The sequence below is a fragment of the Pezoporus wallicus genome, unplaced genomic scaffold, assembly GCF_028554395.1.
Source record: "Pezoporus wallicus isolate ANWC-B61680 ecotype Strahan unplaced genomic scaffold, APGP_CSIRO_Pwel_v1 contig_6714, whole genome shotgun sequence".
NCBI classification, from domain to species: domain Eukaryota; kingdom Metazoa; phylum Chordata; class Aves; order Psittaciformes; family Psittacidae; genus Pezoporus; species Pezoporus wallicus.
The window spans coordinates 109,405-132,910 of NW_026637486.1; the positions used below are offsets into that span (position 1 = coordinate 109,405).

General features: G+C 37.8%; 1 protein-coding gene across 11 annotated transcripts in view; it reads left to right on the top strand.

Annotated features, from left to right (window-relative positions):
- USP34 (ubiquitin specific peptidase 34) overlaps positions 1 to 23,506 on the top strand; it is a 136,194-nt gene that overhangs the window by 62,150 nt on the left and 50,538 nt on the right. For 10 of the 11 annotated variants that reach the window (XR_008971719.1, XM_057405735.1, XM_057405741.1 and 7 more), the window contains 20 exons: positions 1,063 to 1,152; positions 1,933 to 2,028; positions 3,190 to 3,272; positions 5,324 to 5,478; positions 6,142 to 6,255; positions 7,150 to 7,249; positions 7,390 to 7,549; positions 7,989 to 8,115; positions 8,211 to 8,358; positions 12,465 to 12,565; positions 14,054 to 14,263; positions 14,868 to 14,993; positions 15,749 to 15,871; positions 15,998 to 16,081; positions 16,395 to 16,481; positions 18,153 to 18,353; positions 19,663 to 19,745; positions 20,903 to 20,943; positions 21,948 to 22,072; positions 23,176 to 23,328. Coding sequence is in view for 10 of the 11 variants with exons in the window: in XM_057405735.1 (XP_057261718.1) it covers positions 1,063 to 1,152; positions 1,933 to 2,028; positions 3,190 to 3,272; positions 5,324 to 5,478; positions 6,142 to 6,255; positions 7,150 to 7,249; positions 7,390 to 7,549; positions 7,989 to 8,115; positions 8,211 to 8,358; positions 12,465 to 12,565; positions 14,054 to 14,263; positions 14,868 to 14,993; positions 15,749 to 15,871; positions 15,998 to 16,081; positions 16,395 to 16,481; positions 18,153 to 18,353; positions 19,663 to 19,745; positions 20,903 to 20,943; positions 21,948 to 22,072; positions 23,176 to 23,328 (2,407 nt within the window). In the remaining variant the exon portion in view is untranslated. The remainder of the gene's footprint in view (positions 1 to 1,062; positions 1,153 to 1,932; positions 2,029 to 3,189; positions 3,273 to 5,323; positions 5,479 to 6,141; positions 6,256 to 7,149; positions 7,250 to 7,389; positions 7,550 to 7,988; positions 8,116 to 8,210; positions 8,359 to 12,464; positions 12,566 to 14,053; positions 14,264 to 14,867; positions 14,994 to 15,748; positions 15,872 to 15,997; positions 16,082 to 16,394; positions 16,482 to 18,152; positions 18,354 to 19,662; positions 19,746 to 20,902; positions 20,944 to 21,947; positions 22,073 to 23,175; positions 23,329 to 23,506) is intronic. The other variant, XM_057405737.1, reaches the window with a different exon arrangement.

Below are 23,506 nucleotides of genomic sequence, written 5' to 3' on the forward strand. Positions count from 1 at the left end.
TCCAAGTTGACTATAATGATTATTTCATTTTGCAGGAAGACAAGTTAAACCAGACACAAGCAAAAGTATAAACATAGTTTTTTAAGGTGTCATAGGTGTATCTGAGCTGCAATATTTCTGTTCTATCAGTGTCCTGAATTTCTCATCTTGTTGCATGTGTCTGTTCTCCCTTCTGCCAGAGGTTGCTTCCTACCCTTTGGTAAAATCTGGACCACATCTTAGCCAGCTGAGTGCAAGGTCAAGTACCTCAGCATAAGCATTTGGAGCTGAATATTTAGATTTAACATGCAAGTGGCTGAGGAGCAGACAAGTTCTTTTCCACCAAGTCTCTCGTGGGGTCTGTTCTGAAGTAGCACCTGAAGGTAGAAGTAGTACCTCGAGCTCAGATAACTTGTTTTAATACCCACCGAAGCTGTGAGATGTATGGTTAGAAGACTGGCAGAGGTGGAATTGATTTGGTTGATACAGCTAATCAACTGCTGGACGTCACCTCCAGTGTTACATTGTTACATTCTGGCTAAGAACTGTATTTGTGAGATGAGTTATATGTATACTGAGATAGTAATAAAAGAAATGTGAAGATACTCATCATAGAATCATAGATGTTCTGTTACATGCAGTTTAAGCACTTCTTAAGTTTTCGTAGATAACAGTCTTGCAATACACACCTACGGGTGTCTATAATGAGTTTGAAGCAGATTTAGTTCTGCTGTGTCATCCAGTTGTAGAAAAATGTTGCTGAAATGTCAAGATAAGTTTTATGAAACTCAGAAATAAGATTTTATCTTCTGAAAGGTAAATAACTTTTAATAAAAAATGCATACGGTTTTATTCTTATACTCGGCCCACAGCTGGTGTCCCAGGTATTACTTGTAAAGAATTTGAAGTACTTGTAGTTCAGATTGAGAAAACTAACTGGCTGACATGATGGTGAATTTCACGTGATATAGACAGTGCTTTCAGCTGCTCACTGAGCCTGAGCTGCTCAAACTAATTTGAAAATTAACTATTTTAATCTTACAGCAATCATGTATTGTCATCATTTCTCTGTGTCTCCTTCAGATCAGTAGTAGTTTCACTTCGTCTTCTTCCAAAGCTCTTTGGTACATTTCAACAATTTGGGAGCAGTTACGATACACATTGGATAACGATGTAAGTAGCCTCCTGTCCCCAACAGACTGAACCACCAGAAGTGATGACATTTAGAGGACTGCTGCAAGGCTTGTTCCTTTAGTGTGGTCCAGATTAATAATGACCTAAGGTTATCATCTCTCTGTTGTCTGGCCTAGATGTATAGGCTAATCACTCAGGCCTAGATTCCTTCATAATACACATTGCATCCCCCCCAGTCCCAAAGGACTTGCAGGGCAGTAGTAGACATCCACTAATAATATGTTGTAAAAGGTTGTAATAACTTGATATTACACCAATCTGTTTTGATGTATATCAGATGCTTCTCAGTAATAAAAAATATGATTTATAAGAAAACCTTTGAAATGTGAAGCCATCTAGAACAAACTGTGTAACTAGCTGCTCTGACTACAGAGAACGGACCGCTGGAACATCTGGGAAAGATTACTATGAGAATCAGCAATTTAACTTGGCCTTTTGGACATGACACTTAAATACATGCCCAGTTCTGAGTTTTGGCTTAGACTTTTTCTGAATTAGGGCCTTTAGGAACAGTTTTCATGCTCTCAAGTGGGAATGTTCTGTCAGTCCTGAAAATTAACATTGCGGAGCCTTATGGATGACAAGGAAGAAGAGAGTGCAGTTCTGGAAAATACTCCTGAATTGATGGTAGCTGGAAAATGGAATGTTAACTTCGGGTTTATGTGTCTGCAGTTTTCCTGTAATAACTGTCTAATTTCTGTTCCTTTTGTGATCTTTTTAAACAAACCATAAATCTTTCTGCCCTTTCAATTGACACAGGTGGGCAGAAAAGGAACTTAATATGATGAAACTTTTCTTTGATAATTTGGTACACTACATTCAGGCAGTCAGGGAAGGACGACATAAACACGCATTGTAAGTACACAGCTGGGTGTTTTGATCTTTTATGTCTTCAAATGTTTTTTTTTTGCCTTTCTTCTGGTGCTTCTGATGTATTCTTAGATGTAAATACTTTCTGTAGGGACATTATATGCTTAGGGAGGCAAAGGTCTGTAAAAACAATAACATCTTAAGTAGCTTCCTTTTCCTTTCCAATCTGTAGGAATAAAATGAGGTATATATAGGTAATGGGTTCAAACTTAAACAGGGGAAGTTGAGGTTAGATATAAGGAAGAAGTCCTTTACTGTGAGGGTGGCGAGGCACTGGAATGGGTTGCCCAGGGAAGCTGTGAATGCTCCATCCCTGGTGGTGTTCAAGGCCAGGTTGGACAGAGCCTTGGGTGACATGGTTTAGTGTGAGGTGTCCCTGCCCATGGCAGGGGGATGGAACTGGATGATCTTAAGGTCCTTTCCAACCCTAACTATTCTATGAGTCTGTATACAGAAACAATAAAATTCTTAATTTCCCAATCCCAGACGAATAAACTAGTCACGTTTTGACAGGTGTCAATGTCAATATATAGATATAGGCGTCCACAGTGGAAAAATGTTGCTTATTTTATGGGTCATTTTTTCACTTTATCATACTCCTTTATATTGGACACTGCTGTAGTGACAAGAGACTTCAAAAGCTGTTTGGAAGTGGGATGAATTGCTTTAAATTCAGGCAAAATGATAACATTTTTCTACTCCTTTGACCATTAAGCTTCTACCTTAAAAAGAACATTAATATTTTAATGTAAGTTCTGAAAATAATAAAGAACATGCATCAGCTGGGATCAGAAATTCAGAGAAGAAATACCAGCATTTTACAAGTCAGAGAAAAATTAAGGTCAGGTCCTGCAAGGTGCTAATGACAAAATGATGCACTTGATGCCAAAAACCCCCCACTTCCACCTCCCCAAAAACCAGCAGAAGTACCTTATCTGGTAGTGGCTAGTGTGTCGTTCCACATGTTTGGTGTGGTTCTGTAATGGGTATAATTGGAGTCTAGACTATATTCTGAACTAGAAGGTCAAAAGGAAACCTTTAAGAAGAAGTTGCTTATGTTTTAAGAGGTGTATGTGTGAGTGGGGAAACAGTTGTGACAATAAACAATGACATAAACTTCTGTTCCTATATAAATTTAAATTTTAGATACAGCCACAGTGCAGAGGTTCAGGTTCGTCTTCAATTCCTGACATGCGTGTTTTCAACTCTAGGATCCCCAGATCATTTCAGTAAGTATTTGAGGTTACCTTATCAGAGAAGCACCTCATAGTAAGGTGGATACAGTTACAATCATCAATGTTATCTTAAGTAAATCTATTTTAAACACACAGTTTAAATAATCTCTGGTACTGTTTCAAAAGAAGGAAGATTTTCTGATGAATGCACAGAACCAACATTAGAGTTTTAATTCTGTTGCAGTTCTGTGAGAACAGATTTTTATGTTCTCCATGTTTCAGTTGTTCTAAATATTAAGGTTGTAGCAATCACTGAAATGAAGATACTAGATTCTGTATTTGTGTGGGTTTGGTTCATGTCCATAGTGTTCTCAGAGATCTCTACTGGAGTGCACTCTTAAGTTGTGATACCAAAAAGGAATAAGTCTTGGTATTTTAATACTGTCAGAAATTGGTTTCCACTTTACAAAAGCAGTGTTCTGTGTGATGGTTGAGCTGCACAGATGCTGAAATCTTTTTGCTCTAAAAGTTAAAAATAGAAATGTAGCTGATGGTATTCAAAGTTGAGCATAATTTTCTGTGGTTTCAGTAACCCATGGTGGCTTTCCCTTCCGTAAATTCTTTTGGCTGCTCTTTTAGTCCCTTCTAAACTAGTAACTTTCAGCGTTGTCTCAGCATCAGCTCTGTACAGACTTCCAGTTGATTGTATGTTGAGGTCAGTTACTAGAATGACTGAAGGGAAGAGTCATTTGCGTAGCCTCATTACCGGTAGTCAGAGTTGGCATACAACACATGGCTTGTCCCTCTGGTCATTAGAGCAGAGTACAGGAAGGAGTAAGAACATCTGTAACCAAGAGACAGAAAACTTACACCACCATACTTGCTGCTGTTGATAGGACAGATAGCCGCAGTTCTTCTTAAAGAAATGTGTTGAGGTATTATCATATGTCAGCTAAGAAAATGAACCTCCTGTTCTCTTGAAGACGGAAACAATGAAATCATTACAGAGATACTATTTTCAGCCACGGTTTAAATACCCAGCTCAAAGCTGGACTTCAGGTTGTGTCCAGTACTTACTGACAGAGAAACAGCCTGCTGCTGTTTGGTATCAAATCCCAGGTCAGCTCATGCTACTCATTGTTTTAGTACCATCTGACAGCACTAATGACCAAAACCTGTAGCTGATTGCTAGCTCTAAGAGGAAGAAATATGATCCCTAATGGGTAGGTGGTGCATTTTTCTTTTGTTGTTTCCAAAAACTTCTTGTCCTGACAAGTCACAGCTACAGGTTGGGCAGAGAAGAGATTCAGAGCAGCCCCGCGGAGAAGGACTTGGGGGTGTTGGTTGATGAGAAACTTAACATGAGCTGGCTTCAGTTTGTGCTCAAAGCCCAGAAAGCAACCGTATCCTGGGCTGCATCAGAAGGAGCGTGACCAGCAGGTCGAAGGAGGTGATCCTGCCCCTCTGCTCTGCTCTCGTGAGACCTCACCTGGAGCATTGTGTGCAGTTCTGGTGTCCTCAACATAAAAAGGACATGGAACTGTTGGAACAAGTCCAGAGGAGGCCACGAGGATGATCAGGGGACTGGAGCACCTCCTGTATGAAGACAGGCTGAGAAAGTTGGGGCTGTTCAGCCTGGAGAAGAGAAGGCTGTGTGGAGACCTCATAGCAGCTTCCAGGATCTGAAGGGGGCCTATAAGGATGCTGGGGATGGACTCTTCATTAGGGACTGTAGTGATAGGACAAGGGGTAACGGGTTAAAACTTAAACAGGGGAAGTTTAGATTGGATATAAGGAAGAAGTTCTTTCCTGTTAGGGTGGTGAGGTACTGGAATGGGTTGCCCAGGGAGGTTGTGAATGCTCCATCCCTGGCAGTGTTCAGGGCCAGGTTGGACAGAGCCTTGGGTGAGATGGTTTAGTGTGAGGTGTCCCTGCCTGTGTTAGGGGGGGTGGAACGAGGTGATCTTAGGGTCCTTTCCAACCCAAACCATTCTGTGATTCGAAGAACTGTGCAGATTTTTCTGCATGTCTTCTTGGGGTTTGTAGAGTATCGCTGTATACTTGATGTTATAAAGGAGTAGTTAAAAATTCTTCCCTACTTGTAGGGTTGAGTTTAGAGCAAGTGGATATACTGTGGCACTGCTTAGTAGAAGATTCTGAATGTTACGACGATGCACTACACTGGTTCTTAAATCAAGTACGAAGTAAAGATCAGCACGCTATGGGTATGGAGACTTACAAGCATCTTTTTTTGGAAAAGGTATGTAGCAGAGTTAATTGCAAGCTTATAATTAGGGTTAAAGTGTTTCCATATCAGTGATATTTAACATATTTACAATTGTTTCGATGTAAAATATGTCTTCGGTAGTCTGGGAGGGCTCCACTTGTCATAATCTTGTAATAATCTTTCTCTGCTTGGAAAAAAAGGCCACCTAAAACTATGCTTTAATGATATATATGATATAGTCTACTTGACTAAAAAAATCACTATACTTTGGGGGGGGGGGGGGGGTAGAAATCTCATGAGTACATCCTCTGAAAACATGAACATGCAGCAGTGGAGCTTCTTGCAAGGGGTCTCATCCATTTCAACAGATGCCATGACAAAATGGATAGATTGGGCAGTAATCAGTGTGGTCTGGTTCTTTTCCAAGGTTACATGGTTTTTTGTCTGTTTTTGTAAGCACATGGGTGTTTTGAATAGGCATGTCATGTATGCTACAAACTGTCCTACTGTTGATAAGGGGTAGTGTTACAACATTGAGTTTTGTTCCTTCTGTGATTTCAATTGCTCTACTACATTTAAATATGATTGGGTAGTAACAATGACACTTTTGTGTGCTAATGAAATAATGACCCTGTAATAGGTACCTGTTCCATCATAGAATTTCTTTTTCCTACTAAAGTGATTCATTTTATTTAGATGCCACAACTAAAACCTGAAACCATCAGTATGACTGGCCTAAACCTCTTCCAGCATTTGTGTAATCTGGCTCGATTAGCAACTAGTGCGTACGATGGTGGCTCAAACTCTGAGGTAAGCCTTGATTCTGTGCTCGTGTTTACCTACTTTCTGAGGGAAGGGGAAAGTTAAATTACTTCTCTGCAATGGTGTATCTGTTGAGAACTTACTGGCTTGAATATTGCTTACTGGTTTGAGGTGGTAATGCCACAGCCCGGAGTGGTGGTGGGGTGTGTACAGATCACTGCCTTGAGGAAAGCCCTGGGAACTCAGAAGCGGGACAGTGAAATGGAAATGAAAGAGGGCAATGATCCTGACCTTCCATCCTGACTTGGAGTTTATGTGGCTTTTGTCTCTAGAGGTAGCATTAGGAAACCACAAAGAAAGTGATGCCTGTTGCTTGCATATTTTTATGCAGTTGATCGTATCCTAACATAACTGATCTGTATTCACTACTGTGTTTAAAGCGTGGGTTTGTAACGTTCAGTTTTCTAAATAAGTAGATTCAGATGACATTGCATTAGGCGTATTTAATTCTGACTACAAATCTGTTGTAAAATGTGTCTCAGTTTACATATTATGTGCTTCAGAGGTTTTTCTTCTGTAGTGTTTTCTACAGAGAAACCGTCTCAGAAATGAAATTATGCATAGGATATTTTTCTGTGAAGAGATTTTATTTTAACCACAGTTAACAGCTGTGGTTTTAAGGCTTTGTTTAAAAGTATTTCTCTTCCTCAAAAATGAAAATTCACTCTTGAATTTAACCCGTTCTCCTCATGCTTCAAAGCATGAAAATGTTTCAATGAAACAGGATTGTATAGTACTTGTGTGCAGTGCTGAGAGTCCGAGCAGAGGGAAAACTTTAGTGATTGCATCAAGAAGCAAAGAAAATGTCTCAGGTCAGAAAAACATCACTCCCAGTAAAATAATGGTTTTGTTTCTGTGTTCATTTTCCTTTTGTCAAAACAGCTGTGTGGCATGGACCAGTTCTGGGGTATTGCTTTAAGGGCACAGTCTGGTGATGTCAGTCGAGCAGCCATCCAGTATATCAACTCCTACTACATCAATGGTATGAGTTTTCACTTTTAGTTTTGGTTTTTGTTTAAAGTGTTATAAAGACTATATAGTGTTATCCTCTTTTTATTCTTAGTACTAGAATGCATGGTCCCAAAGTTGTGCATATGTAATTTACTTTAACTGCTATTACAGGTAAAACTGGTCTGGAAAAAGAACAGGAATTTATTAGCAAGTGTATGGAGAGTCTGATGATAGCTTCTAGTAACCTTGAGCAAGACTCTCATTCGAGTCTGACCATTATTGAAAGGGGACTCTTAATGCTGAAGACACACCTGGAAGCTTTTAGGAGAAGGTAAATAGCTCTACTGATATATTTGGATGTGAACTTTAGTTCCATTCCTCTTATCATTATGACAAATGAGTAATGAATTATTTAAGTAATAATTTCTGTTTTTCTTCGTGTAAAGAGAGCAGTGGATAATTCTACAAGGTAATATGTCAGGTTTAAAGAGTTACCAGTGTTGGCCCTTGTCCTTCCATAAATATGTATGGATGTGGCTCATGTTTCCCTTCCCTCACCAAAGAAGCTTCTTCAAAGTTATTTTAGTTTTATTTGAAAAATAGAATATCAGTAACTTCCTTAAAATAGAATATCAGTAACTTCCTTTTATTTGGAAAAAAAACACAGTGAATAAAGGTGCAGGTTTTTTTCTTTGTCTCATTTATCAAACATTTGTGTGAAATAGGCTTTGACAAAAATACTCTGTCAATGTTTTTACCTGCTTCTTAAGGTTTGCGTATCACCTGAGACAGTGGCAGATTGAAGGCACTGGGATCAGCAGCCACTTGAAAGCCCTGAGTGACAAACAGTCACTACCACTGAGAATTGTATGTCAACCAGCTGGGCTTCCTGACAAGGTAAGTCAAAACCCCTTTTCCAGGCACATCCTACATGGTTAAATTCAGGAAGTCCGTTGTGTGCTCTGAAAAATAAGATACCTGCTTTGTTTCAGATGACTATAGAAATGTATCCGAGTGATCAGGTGGCTGATCTACGGGCAGAAGTCACCCACTGGTATGAAAACTTGCAGAAGGAGCAAATAAATCAACAAGCACAGCTTCAGGAGTTCGGCCAAAGCAGCCGCAAAGGGGAATTCCCTGGTAAGCTGTAGGACTCAGATCTGCAATTTTTTGCCCTTACAAGGGTTCATCCATTTAGAACTTTGGAGATTATGGTCTTTTTCTTCCCCAGATGGCCTAAATAAGCAGGCATTATGGTTTATTTTCTTCTAGCTGTAGTTAAGCATTACCCTCACTTTTAATTAGTAGTTTCTCAAGTGCTATGTCATTTATTTGAAATAGCAAAGAAAATGTAGATCTGCTATATATGTCCATGGGTCTAGCCAAGATCCAAGAGACTTTTCCCCATATTATTTTTCTTCTCATTGTTGTTTTAATTGTATTGTTTTCTGTAATTTGGAGATTCTGTTCCATAGAACCTTATTCTGTGTTTCCTGAAACTCAGACATTTCTGGCTCAGCCATTGATTCAGTTTGGTGTTATAATTCAGATTTATTATACCCCACATACATGTATTCCAGTCAGGTGTAAGATTTTCCTTACTCTTACAACTGCTTTTTAATTTATGATCACCCTGTAGCAAAAGTGATCATTCATCTTGGTTTGATGCCCTTAAATTTGTAATGTCACCTTTGTCCTGAGATGGTCGTTGCTTACTTAGAGTGTGATGAATATGCATCCTGCTGGTGTTCCCTTTCTTAATGTGTTTTTGAGCAAAGTGTTTATCCTTTAGTAGAAGGACATTTGCTACATCCTACTTACAGCATTCTTACCAGTTATTGCTGTTCAGAATGTTACTGTTTTCTAAAGTATCTTCTCCTCAAGGTTTTCTTGTTCTTTCTTTCCCATTACAAGCAAGAGTTAGCATGTAATGCGTGTTATCTGAACAATTTCTGTCATCAGGTTGGAAAGGACCTTAAGATCATCTAGTTCCTACCCCCCACAAGTACCTTTTCCTAACATCACTGACCATTAGTGTATGTGTACACATGAATCTGACTTTTCAGACTTTAACAACATGCAAAAATATGTTTTAGTGAGGTACACTGTCATTAAACCAGACTGAATTTTAGACATCTCAGTTACTTCTTTGTGAAATCCTTTTCCAGCCACTCCTTCGAAGCTGTTGTAGCGAAGAAACTATCTTGTTTTCCACCAAGTACAGCCACATAGCAGGAATGTTGATGTTTGCGGTAGCTGGGATTTCAGAAACACGTGATTCAGACAGTTCAGAGTTGCAGTCCTACAGCACCTGTAGTTCAGTCACGTCACATAGGCACAAAATCTTTTGTCTGTGCTGGTGCTCATAACTTTATACACTTTTTGTGGATGATGTTTTAATTTTTTCTGTTTATTACACTAATGATTAACATACGTAACTATGGGAAACTGGAGAACTGTAACATTTATATCCATTGATGCATAAACCCAGTGTCCTTTGCTAGGTTTAAAACCTATTCGAATGACTCAAAGTGTTTTGGCTTGTAATTGATACCGGTGCTGGCTGATAAATGCATAAACCCCAGTAAGAGGCTAAATCTCTTATTAATCAAACTCCAGAAGGAGTGTCTCTGCATTGTTCTCTGCATGCCACCCTGTGTTTGGAATAGTCTACTTAACTTTTCAACTGCTTTTGAAGAAATAGGATTGAAACTGAGACTTGGGGTTAAAATCTGCAGTTTTACTCATCCACACCCTATTTTGGGGACTGTTTTGTAATGATTCTTTTTGGAAAAGCACCTTTTAATAACATTTTGTTGGTCACAAAGATCCCTCTGAATTATGGTTCAGTGTATTGACTGTTTACACTTAACTTGGGTCATTCTGCACCATTGGAGACGTGTACTGTAAGGTACGTAGTGCACACTTCTGTCTTGGTGACCTTTACTGTGTCCATTTTAATATACCTGGATTAGTTAATCTACAACAGAAAAGCAATTCCTGTTTAAGAACCTGAAATGGTGATAAATGCTAAAGGCTCATGGCAGTAGAGCACCATTTTTTCTCGTCTTGTCCTTACAGAGCTAAATCTCATTGTCCTCAATTGATTTGTAGTTCTTTCCTCAGGTGGGTTTTCAGTTTCACAGAACAGAAGTTTTGTACCAACTTTTGACTCTCGGAATTCTAGGCTTGCACTTATTTGTAACTTCTTATTTGTTTCATCTGTTGTTAATTGGACCTGGCTCTTTCTTAGGCTGCTGGGCCTCCTTCAGCCCTTCACTTAGCCTCCCTTTTTATCATCATGTAGTTGACTGTTTCCAGCAGCTTTGCACAGAGGGTCATTATTATTTTCCTGCTCTTGGGATTCCTGAACTAATGACATGTCTGAAGTGGTACCAGTCACATCTAACACTTGTTGTCTTAAAAACTAAGACTTGTTGTCTGAGTTTGAGAAGACGAAGACACTGAAAGTTAATGTTAAACAGATTGTTACAGAGATGGGATAACTATTATTTGGAAAATGAAACTGCAGGTCCTGAGATGGGCTAAAAGAACCTTAAAGCATTTATTAGTTACAGATACATTTTTGAGGCTTTTATCATCATGCTTCTGTTAAGGGACTATCCAAGAACCCTAGCCAAAACTTTGGGAATGTATCTGTAAGCAGTAGACTCAGTCACACTTATTAAATGTTCCTTTTAATTCTTATTCACCACAATGAACTTATTCTTTTTTCCATTTACCACATAATTCTTTTGAGGTTCCAATACCTGTTGTAACATCTTTTGCTCATTTAATATCTGCATTGTTCAGCGAAACGTGACATTGCATTTACTTCTCCCTCAGGTTGGTTGTTGTATTCTCTCTTCTGAAACCTGTTACCAGTTTGCTGAGGTGCAGAGGATGGTAGATTGCTGTGTTATTTGTGGATGATGTTTTTGCCTGCCTTTATCTCTTGGAAATTATTTTGTCTGACCACAGTGATAAGTTTCAAAGCAGCCAGCTGGGGAGGATGGGAACAGCGATAGATACATGAAATTATTCCCAACTCCATATAAAACCTCCATGGTTTTATTGCTAACTGACAGATGTCTTTGGAGGGCTTCTGTCTATCCAGTTTTTCCCAAGAATATCCTGGAAATTTTGCTTGGGCAGTATTTGAGGATCATATATACATATATATGTGTGTATATATATATATACATATATATGTGTGTATATATATATACATATATAAATATATACAAATACATATGTATGTATTTGCCTGATACCTCCATTTATCTGGCAGTCCCATCAAAGTTTCTCTATGTACATCTCACTGGATTGCTCTAGTTTGGAAATGACAGCACTTGTGTGTATATCTCAGCTCGTTTGGGAAAGCACTACAGTGTGTGTGTCTTTATGATAGTGAAAGAATGAAGTATACATAGGCTTTTTGTAACCCATGTCTTTGAATATTGTGTTCCCATAACCAGGTAATAGACCGGTTTGAAGCATTTTCAGGTTACAGAACTCAGAACTTCCCAAGTTTTCTGCAAGAGGTTAAAAAATTAGGCTTTTCTGAAGCACCCTCACTGAAATCCCAGTGTTGAAGTATAGTGGGACAGCATATATATGCTTTTCACTGGTGTGGAGGAGCAGGGCCTAATGTTGGAAGAGTGTACTTGTAAGAGTGGCTGAAAAGCACAGCAAATTTCAATCCAGGACAAATATCTTTGTGCACCACAAGTGGTGGTTAGAGCTATATGAGTATTCTGAGTTACAAAGTCATTGTGCATTCTAATTCTTGCTTACTGCTTGATTCTGCACCAAATGAAATTTAATTCTCCATCTTTCAGTTGTTCAGATTTCTTGTTCAGTGTTGAGAATTCTTGGTTCTCAGCTTCTCTTTTCTGAAGTAGGTGACATCTTTACTTCAAACTTAGCTTAAGTAGCTTTAATCATTGCTTCTTTGCCTTTGCTGCCTTTATCACAGGTGTGTGATGCAAAGGGATTTTGTTGATGATCGCAGTCATTTTCCATTATCCTTCTCTGGTATAGCATAAATTACTACAAAATATGGAAGACTTTTTAATCTGTGTTGTGAACACTTTTTGCTAGCAGATTGGGTGGACTATTATGGGAAAAGTTATTTCTGAATACGTGCAAGTAAATCTAATTTAATGTAATGTAATTTCTTAAGGAAATCACATTAAGTTTTTACCATGATTCCAGAAATTTACTGAAGTATGTTTTTGTCCTAGGTGGCCTCATGGGACCTGTGAGAATGATTTCATCTGGGCATGAACTGACAACTGATTATGATGAAAAAACACTTCATGAATTGGGTTTTAAGGATATGCAGGTATTACCAGCATAAAAGTAGCAGTCGCTGAACAAGATTGGTTGATAGGCTGCTTTTGTCTTGTGCAGCTGATAGATATAGTGGTGGTGGAAGATAAGCTTATCTTTGAGAGCATCCTATAGTTTTCTGATACCAGTTGTTGCATGCTATACAATGTATGCCTCCTGGAAGCTCACACTAATGCTGCTGGTCCTTGTTGCTGTCAGTGTTTACTTAGTAATTTTAAAAGCCTAATTCTGGTTATGTCAGCAGATGTGAAAACTCAAGGAATAATAGAAAAATACCAGGCTCTTCATTCGTGAAGGAAAACAAGGGACCAGTGAAAACAGAATCGAATGTTGTGCATGTTTTGTGTTAATTATAGAATGCATGCTACCTCCATAGAAGCAGTGACTAGCTTTCTCCTTTCACAGGAGCATTTTTTAGTGCTCATCTGTAATTTTTTACCTCAATTCATAGCTCCTGTTAGAGTGGTCTACTCATAAGTTTGCTGAAATCAACAGTATGGCAAAGCCTCATTAGACTTGTATACGTGTCAGTGACACCACAGCTGTTAAGGGAGATGGGACTGTAACAAAACTTACTGGCAGACCATCAGACACGTTCTTTCTATCTAAAGGAAATCTAACTCATGCTGCACACCCTCAGTATCTGCTAACATCCTTTTAGAAGGATTATTACTGACTGTGACACTTACATATGCCATTGTTGGCTGTTAGCACGTGTGGCAGTTAGTCTGTCTTGACTGTTGCAGTTACCGATTGGATGATCTGTTGAACTAGGTCTTCAGCTGTTTGTAGGTTCATTTTGATAAATGAATTAGGTTAATTCAGAAGCAAAACTATTTTTAAAGTTGGTTTTTTTTTTCTTGCTAACATAATTTTTACAGGATTGAGCTAAAGTGCAATCACATGAATTCTTTGTCTGCAGAACTTGAAGGAGCAGTCGCATTCAGTTTGAATGGCTGGGTGTGATCAATATATGGAGGAGATAACTAAGAGCAGCAGGAACAGTTCATCTGAGAATGGCTTTCCACAACATGGTTATGCCAGTTGCAAATGTCTGCTTTTCCAGCCACACTGCTGTTTATGTTGCTGTGCCCTCAATAGCGTTCTGGTTCTTTAAGCTGATTTCTCTGATTTTAACTCTGGATCAGTTTTTGTGCCATTTCATTAATGTACTGGGAAGTCAGACAAGTACTAGAGTCTCCCCAGCCTGAATGGCAAAATGATGGAGGGAGGGACAAGAAAGCAGGACCTTTTACTGTAGCAGCAGCAAAAAGTACATGCACCCAAGAATGCCTTAAGTGAAAGCAAAACCAAATTTTAATTATGGCAGTGGCTCAAAATGCTGCTCAGTAAAGATTTGACCACAAAGAGATTATGTAGTCTTTAAGTTCTTAATTATGATCCTGTTGAAAGCATTCCATGGCTTATCATATGCATTTTTAAAATTGTCTCTCTCCTTGTTGTCTCCCTCTCTTTCTAGATGGTGTTTGTATCTCTGGGTGCACCAAGGAGAGAACGTAAAGGTGAAGGTGTTCAGCTTCCAGCATCCTGCCTACCTCCTCCTCAGAAGGACAACATTCCAATGCTTTTACTCCTGCAAGAACCTCATCTTACCACCCTTTTTGATTTGTTAGAGATGCTTGCCTCTTTCAAGCCTCCTTCTGGAGAAGTGGCTATGGAAGATAGTGAGGTAAATTAGTTTTATTAGAATAATTACATTTAAGACTTATTGCAGCTGCTTTTCTTATCTAGCCTAATTCCTGTGTGCTCTGTCCATTCACCAGATGCGTTTATTGCCTGTAGAGTCACATTTCACATATGATATAACCATCACTATGATTTTTCTGATTGTCTTAACATTGTTCTGATATATTTTAAATGTTCTAAGTAGTAGAAACTTTAAAAAATTAATTCTTAAGAAAGAATCTTGATTATTTAAATAGATGTGGTGACTAATAATGGGAATTGGCTTGAAGAAAGGTTTGTAAAGGTTTTATTGCAAAAACTCAAGCTTCATGTCTTATGTGCCATCATTAGCTTGTGAAAGATTAAAAAATGGTTTATTTGAACCAGTAGTTTATATTTAAGTTTTATTTACACTCCAGTATTTCAAAATGTAAAGATGTCACTTAGTTTCTTGCAGGTTCAGTGAGACTTCTTCTTCATGTTCTATTTAAGGATTTGCATTAGATAGGAAACAGCTTTTTCATTAAGAGTAAATACATTTTGTGACTTTGAAATCTTATTTTCACACTGAAGCTCACAATAAAAGTGGTTGTTCTGTGGTTTGTCAGAGTGCAAGGTGTGAGGAACTCCATCTCCACGCAGAAAACTTATCCAGACGAGTCTGGGAGCTGTTAATGCTTCTGCCAACGTGCCCTAATATGTTGCAGGCATTCCAGAATATTTCAGATGAGCAGGTGAGCAAAGAATGCTTGTTTTACATATTTATGTTATGTGGATGTTGTAGTGTCTAGTGGTTTAATTGACTTTTCCCCATATAGGAATGTTAAATAGTATGTATGCTAAGCATGCTGGGACCTACATAAACCTAATAGACAAACCTAATTATTCCTATGAAATTAAAAAGATGTCATTTAGCTCCCAAAGTTTGTTTTCATGATTTCTTTTAAAAACCTATTAAATAAATGGTCAATACTAATTGTCACAGTATTTTGGCTGGAATTGAAACAGCACTTTTCTTCATCTACGGCCTTGCTTTAACATGACTCTTGTGATAGCAATCCTTTTGTGCTCTCGTCTATAAGTTCAAAGCATGGGTATTTACCTAATTGAATTCTTGCCCTGTACATGAAAATTTTGCGTCTTTTGAAGTTGTTGCAATTATATATTAACAGATTTGAACTGTTATGGATCTTTATGGACTTGTCTCAAAATATTGGTGGAAATGACAGTTTAGAGCCTAAGATTTGGCTTCCTCTTTAAAATTGTGTGTAGCTTAACTTATAATAATGTTGGAAGCGTACTCACATTTCATTGTAGAATACACGTAATTCAAACCATCAATCATGTATAGATTGTCTTCATTTCAAACAATAAATGAAATTAAAAACCACAGTATTTGTCCATGTCACTTTAAAAATCCTCTCTTTGCATTTTTTAGATGGCTCAGCATTGCATAAAATTGTGCTAATTGTTTTCTGTCTTTTGTAAGGGTAATGATGGCTTTAGCTGGAAGGATCTTCTGCGAATAAAAAGTGCCCATAAACTTTTGTATGCCCTGGAAATTATTGAAGCTTTGGGAAAGCCCAACAGGAGAATAAGACGCGAATCTACGGTAATACAGCTTCTTGCACTGAATATGTGTTTTTCTCTCTTAAGCAAAGTATATCCTGATGAGTTGATTTTTAGTGTTTTAATTCCTTAACTATTTCTACAACAAATTGTACTTATTTATCTTTAGGGAAGTTACAGTGATCTTTATCCAGACTCCGATGACTCGAGTGAAGATCAGATAGAAAACAGTAAAAACACATGGAGCTGCAAGGTTTGATTTTCCTACAATATTCTGTGATACCTAATAGGGTTTTTCAAATAGGATGTAAATGGAAACCCGTTTGAAACATTATCTATCTTAAAGTTTTTTGTCTCAAATAGGTATACCATTTTAAACTTTTCTGTGTTATCAGGCCTGTAAATTTGTCATAGTTGTGTAAAACTGTTTCTTTTGTTTTTCATAAAATACCCGGGTGAATAGTTCATCATTCATGCATTTATAAAGCTCAGGTTGGTATCTAAGTGAACTTTGTGTTATTTCTGTGCTTGCTTTTTCTCACATTGGTTCCATACTATATTCACAGTTTGTTGCTGCTGGAGGGCTCCAACAGTTGCTAGAAATTTTCAATTCTGGGATCTTAGAGCCTAAAGAACAAGAATCATGGACTGTGGTAGGTGTTCATTCCAGAATAACAGAGCTGTCGTTTGCAAAGGCTTTCATTTCTTTCTGCCTTTGTTACAGTTACTTTTCTGTAGTAAGTGAAATAAATGATTTCTGTAATCGAAGCCACCAGACCCTATGCAATGGGATCTTTTTCTTGAATATTTTCTACTCCCAGAAGAATTTTATTTACTTAAAAAAAAAACTTCATACTTCTGCTTTTTTATTTTTAAAACCACCCTTTGTATTTCTGTGCTTTATATTTAATTTTTTGTCCAGTCTTAAAAAATCCTAGTTCGTAGAATGTAAAATTGCAGATCATGGTAACATCTTAGAACAAAAACTGGGCTCCATCTTTAGCAATGATTGCAGCTGCATTGGTAATTCTGTTGCATCTCCCACTGCTTTAGCAAGTCAGAATCTGCAAAACAAGAAGTGGGTGCTTTATTTTTGCCTTTTTTCTGCTTGTTTCAGGGAAGGTTGTTATTTGGAAACTTTTGTCATGGTCTCTTTTAAAAGCAGTACTCTCTTAATTATCTTTCTTTTTGAAGAGGCCAAAGAAATACCATTTCCCCTTGTTGGCACTGGGACAAAAGTGGTAGCATTGTGGCTGGGGTGTCAATAAAGGCACTTTTCAATAATGAATGTTATTAGTCATTCTTATATAATGCCTTTTTCATCATTATTCTTTTAATTAGTTTGAGCTAAATTCATACCATAATGAAAACTTCTTTATATTAAATTTTTCTCTTTTATTTTCAATTCTGTGGCATTTAATTACAAAAAATTCTATCTCTCAAGCTCTGAGTCAGGTATGTAAAAAGGTGTCAATGAACAAGCATTCCCATGTATGTATAAAACTGGTGACAGGTACTGAAGTACTAAAAAGATGGCAGATATAGTCTTTATCAAAAATTTGGTAGTTTCTAACTGCTTTTGATGTATTTGTTCTAAATTAATTATTTCATTACTATAACAAACGCTGTGACGTGGTGCTCTGTTGTATTATCCCTGGCAGTGTACAGAGTCAGGTTGCATGGGGCTTGGAGCAACCTGCTCTAGTGGAAGCTGTCCCTGCCTGTGGCAGGGGGCTGGAACTGGGTAAGCTTAAAGCCCCTTTTCAACCCAAACCATTCTCTGATTCTCTGAGTATTATTAATTTTACTATCATACTACATCTTCTTCTGGTGGAGCTGAGGAGGTGCTTGTTTGGTCATAGGCTCACAGCTGAGCACCGTGAAAATTGATCTCAAGAGTTATTACATGAATGAGTGGTTTTCATCTAACAAGAGATGCTACAATACAAAATGGTAGTTTTGTCTCTATGTGGTTCAGTAATATTCAGCTTGAAAGCACTTCTGTGTACCATACTTTAAACCCTGTGCTATAGTTGACTGCGGTGCAGGAAAGGCTCTTTGCTATTGAGCTTATCTCCTCTGTGTTGTACCATGCACTGAATAACAGAATGTCTTGAATATACCTGTTAATAGAGTGGGTCATGAAAATGTTTTCATTATAACTAAGCTTTTTTCAATATCCTTCCACTTTGGGGTGTATTCTGATGAGGTTTTGCCACTTACTTCTAGCTGTTTATACCTCACTTCAAATCTGTAGTAGGCACAGGATTATTTGTAAAATAAATCCCTGAAAAAATAGCATTTCATTTTCTTCTTATCCACAGTGGCAGCTAGACTGTCTTGCTTGCTTGCTGAAGCTGATATGCCAGTTCGCAGTTGATCCTTCAGATCTGGATTTAGCTTACCATGATGTCTTTGCCTGGTCTGGTGTAGCGGAGAGTCACAGGAAGAGAACATGGCCGGGCAAATCAAGGAAGACTGCAAGTGACCATGCAAAGGGCCTTCACATACCTCGTTTAACAGAGGTGAGAGATAAACAGTGTGTCCAGTTTGTGAACTTCAGAAAAAATGACTGCTTTGGTGCGTGAAGCCTTTATTCTGGTGGTAAAATAATGTAATGGAAAAATTCCTTCTATTAATCTATATCCTACATGTTATTCTCTTCTAAAAAGTATTTTAATTGCTTTAAACATGGCAGTTTTAAAAGCTGCAGCCAAAAGGTGGTTTAGTGATTGGTGAGCACATGAATTGTAATTCAGAATTGCAGTGCTTTATCCCTATTTCTTAGAGTTTGTTTTCTAAATGAATTGCTCCTTTTCTTCTATGGTAACCTCTTCTATGGGCTGTCCCCATCCTCACTACATCTGTTTTAGATTCCTTTAGTAAACCCTAAAATAGCTTTCTCTACTTAAGGATATGAGTGAGTGCAAGGTAAAATTACCTAAACTGTAAACTTTCCTACCACATCCCTGCATGCTAATTCCCTAATGTAGACCAGGCAAGTGTAGTATTTTGGCATCAGAAATAGGTTCACTGTAAATCCATTGCTCCTTGGGCACAGGACCAGCTGTGGTTGCCAGAAAGGGTAGATCTGAACTGTGAGCTGGAGCCAAGCGTTGCGTTCATCATTGTTATACATGGAAAGACCTTAACTATTCTCTAAGTATTAAGATCTGGTTTTGACAGAACAGAGTTGCCAAAGGGAAATGATTAAATGCACGAAATATTTTAACATTGGCTCTAAGTGCCGCTACTGGTTTTCAGCTTTTAATTGTCAGTTGAATATTTTTGAGTGCAGTAAACTATGTTATTGAAATGCTTTAAAAGACCTTTTTTAAATTGAAAAGGCTGTGTAGCCTGAGAGGTTCTCTAAAGATGAAGAATGTAAGTGTATGTATAGTCAATAAGATGTGTTGATCGCAGAGACAGGTGAAATTTATACGTCCAACCTCGCCCTCAACCCTGTCTCCTCAAGCCTAAGATTGTTAGAAGTGAATAGCCTCTGCTTTTTTAAAAAATACTGTTTTTACTAAAAGGAATGAAGAAGTGATTGATTTTTCTATTCAGTTCAATTGTCTTTCTTAGAGAACTAGAATTACATTTAACATCTAGACTTAGTCAATGAAACACAGCATTTTAGATCTGCTTTAATAAAAAACAATCCATGTCGTAACTATGGAGATGCTGTGATTTGTCTTCCGCTCTTCCTCCCTCTAGACAGGTGGGTTTGTTTTAGATTCACACAGTGTGTTTAATTTAAAAACAGATCAAAAAGCTTGTTGTTATATTAACTGTTGTTTTTTTTTTTTTTTCTTTTGACTTCAATTTTTAAAGGTGTTTCTTGTACTTGTCCAGGGAACCAGTTTGATTCAGCGACTTATGTCAGTTGCTTACACATATGACAACTTGGCACCTAGGTACAATATCTTCTTATTTTTGTAATCAAGCTAATCCAGTGTGCGCGTTTTCATCCCTGCTTTAAATACAGTAAATAGCTCTTTCAGTTGTAGTCCCCATTAATACCCATATCAGAAATTTAAGTCTATAGGCATTAGACTTGCTTTTCTTAGTCGCCTCGTCTGGTAGTTATCCTGCCCTTACAGGGGTTAGAGAGGAGAGTGGTGAGAACTCTCGCTGGTCAGTGGATGAGACACAGAGCAAAAGCCTGTATACATGGTATGCTCTCATAAATTCTCACGCAAAGCTATTCCTTTGTTCTCTCTGTAGCAATTAGCATTCTCAATTTCAAAGTAATGTAAAGGAGAAATTCAAATAAAGTAACTTTTAAGTTGCTTCTTTGTCTGCTGGTTTCGACTTATTTTCCCATCCTAATAACATTAGCTAATTACTGCTGAAATTACCCTCATTGCTTTAGTGAGTGTTCGTGTACTGAAGGCACAATTTTACCTTCAGAACTGGGCTATTAGAGATTTTTGTCCTTTTGTCCTGAGAAAAGCAATTCTGTGTAAAACTGCATCGTGACAGTCAGCCTGATGGTGGGGAGGGCAGGGGGGTTGCTGCATTTGACGTTGTAGAATTACTTGATTCCAAGTAACAGTTTCTTTTTACCATATTTTTAAGACTATTAAGGGCATTCAAAGCATTTCCAGTCAAGCCTGCAAGTGTGCCTAACGTTAATCTCTAGTTGAGTTGCAGGAGTAATTTTGGATAATATACAGTATGATTTGGTTTCATAAACTTAGGTTTGTTTAAAGTTTACAAATGCTTATTCAACGTGCAGTTCTTTATGAAGAATACTAGCTTTCTTCTGTATGGGTCAGTTTTTGGGTCTGTTTTACATCTTCTCTTTTTTGGATAAAATAATGGAGTTGTGGCTGTTTTTCCTTGACTTTCTTCTGGTCAGTAAAGCTTCAAGGGGGTGATTGAATGTTTTCATAGTTCTGTTGTTGCTTATTTTGAATATTGCAAGAAATGAATCCTTTTTAAGATGAACGTTTTCGTTTTCTTAGTACTTCAGAGTAACTGTGTTGTTACTTGTGGGTACTTGTATTTCTAAGTGATACTGTTACGTTCTGTGACAAAGTTCAAATGGCTCTATCTTCTTTCTGTTCAGGGTGCTGAAGGCTCAGTCTGATCACAGATCAAGACATGAAGGTTAGTGCTGCAGAGCAGCTGTATGTTAAGAACCAATAGTAGTGAAAACATATTGAAGACAACAAGTTGTGTGTTTGATGTATTCCACTATTAGAATGCTATAAAGTTGTGTTCCTTGGTAGCGTGGGGGCTGCTGCATGCTAGGTGGGAATACATGGAGAGCTCCCAGAAGACCTGCCTGGCTTTCCTTCTCTAGCAATTGTTTTATATGAGTTGCAGTTTTATACTGTAGTAGCCTTCATGTCCAGAAGAGCTGGTTTTGGCAGGAGAACCAGCTCTCGACTTACCTTTCAAAGAGCAGCGTACAAAACTCCATAATGGAATCACCAATAGTCAACCTTCATTCTGGTTTACAAAAATGATTCTGGGCCTAGAATTCCTTGGAGCTCCCTCATCTCTGCCTTTTGTGGAGGTTTGTTACGAAAGGTCTAGGTGACCTGTGTCAGATTAAGTCTGTATCAAAGTATGCGTCAAAAATACATCATTGATGTGTATAAATGCAGGTATGTTCTGCTAGGCTAATGTGTTGTCTTCTTTTTTTCCACTTTGTTGTGCCCTGCGGATGCTAATGTCTGTGAACTCGAATTCTCAGTAAATGCTATGTATCACCTACTAAAGTCCTACTTTTAGCTCTTAAGAAGAAAGGAGCAGATACACTAGTTAGTCCAGGGAAATGTTCCTGTTAAGACATGATGCAACCCATTAGCAAAGTACCAACTCACTGCATAAGAAGTAGAGATGCAGGAAAGTTTCGTGCCTCAGATTGGTAATATTTAGTCTAATTTAATTGCTATCATTAGTACAATGGTCAGTATTTAGTGAGCATATAGGTAAAATTCTAACTTTAGGTCATATCTGATGTTCCAGTAAGTTCTAAGAAAGGATTTAATCTTGTACATTTTTATGGCAGAATTAAGTGTCATATGTGCTATAACCATGCAACTCTTCAACCTAAAAAGCCTGTTCTGTTAGTGACAGTGTGATTTACTCTTCCTTTCTTTCAGTCACTCATTATTCAATGTGGCTTTTGGTGAGCTGGGCTCACTGCTGTTCCCTGGTGAAATCCAGTCTGGCAGACAGTGATCATTTGCAAGACTGGCTGAAGAAACTTACCCTTCTTATTCCAGAGGTACGTTAAGGGAGAGGTTATTGCGTTACTAATTAGTGCATAATATGGAACAAGCTTACCTTCAGTTTCAGGTTGCCATTAAATTCAGAACATGTTGTTTCCTGCTAAAAGTAGGCAGGACTTGCCTCAATGACTTGCAATCCCGTATAAGAAGTAATCTTTTGGAGTTGAAATACCATGTAAGAAGGCACATTTGTGGTTGATTGCAAACCAGTTTATAAACTCTTGTCTTTGTTGTTGGCTTCTGTATGAGGGTAATTTTTTCATGGTAATTTGTTGAAATTTCTGGGTGATGCCATCTAATGTGCATTAGTCTAAATATACTTCCCCCACTATATATTCTTTTTTCACTTCTTATCACGAAAGGAGGTGAATGAGAGTTAATATAAAAATGTTTATTACCAAAATCTTTGCCTGGCTTGCTGTAATTCTTTCTGATGTAAGAAAAAACTTGAATTGCATAAAGATATGCACAGCATAAAATGTTTGTCTTTACCTAGTGATTGCTTAAAGGTGCAATATGGACATGATGTGGTAATTATTATCTGTTGCTTTATTACTCAAGCACAGAAAAAGCTTACACCCTGACTCCATTTAAAAACCCTAGAAGACAAAGAGTGCAAACTTCCAAAGCTGGATTAGAGATAGCCTGTGGGTACTTTTCTTTGAAAAAGAATGAAAGAAGAAAATAATTCTTCTAGGGAAATTAAACCAAGTAACTATGTAGTTAGGAATGAGTAAGTGCTATGTTCTGGCATCACACAGATTGCCCCAATTTGCTCAGATGTGATACTTTGTATTTTAGTAACTGTTTAGTTTTCTATTTAGTAACTGGCTGTTATCTTTACTCATACACAACTCAGGAGACGAGGGGCACAGGCAGGTCAGCTTTTTTGTTAAGAACGGCATCTTTTGTGTGTTCATGCAGGTAATTTAAATGTATGTTATTTGTAATAGCGTTTTTAGAAAGACACATTCTACCCTGCATAACATGCTAGATTTTGGGAGGAAGTTATTACATACATATGGAAGAAACATCAAGAAGAAAAAAAATCTTCTGATTTAATGTATTTAATCATTTAATTCTTTGGTTTTTCATGAAGACTGCTGTTCGCCACGAGTCTTGCAATGGTTTGTACAAGCTATCTCTCTCTGGACTGGATGGAGGAGACTCAATTAATCGATCCTTTCTGCTGCTGGCTGCATCAACGTTATTAAAGTTTCTCCCTGATGCTCAAGCTCTGAAACCAATCCGGGTGAGGATTTCAGAAATTACAAGACTTTAGCACAGATCTATTTAAACTTCCTTTTGTTAATACAGAGAGGAAAAATAATAGCGTTATCATGTCAGACAAATTATCTGACTGCGTCTGACATAGTGTTTCTGATACACTGAGATATTAAGTCTTTTGTTCTTTTGTCTGATGTGCTTCA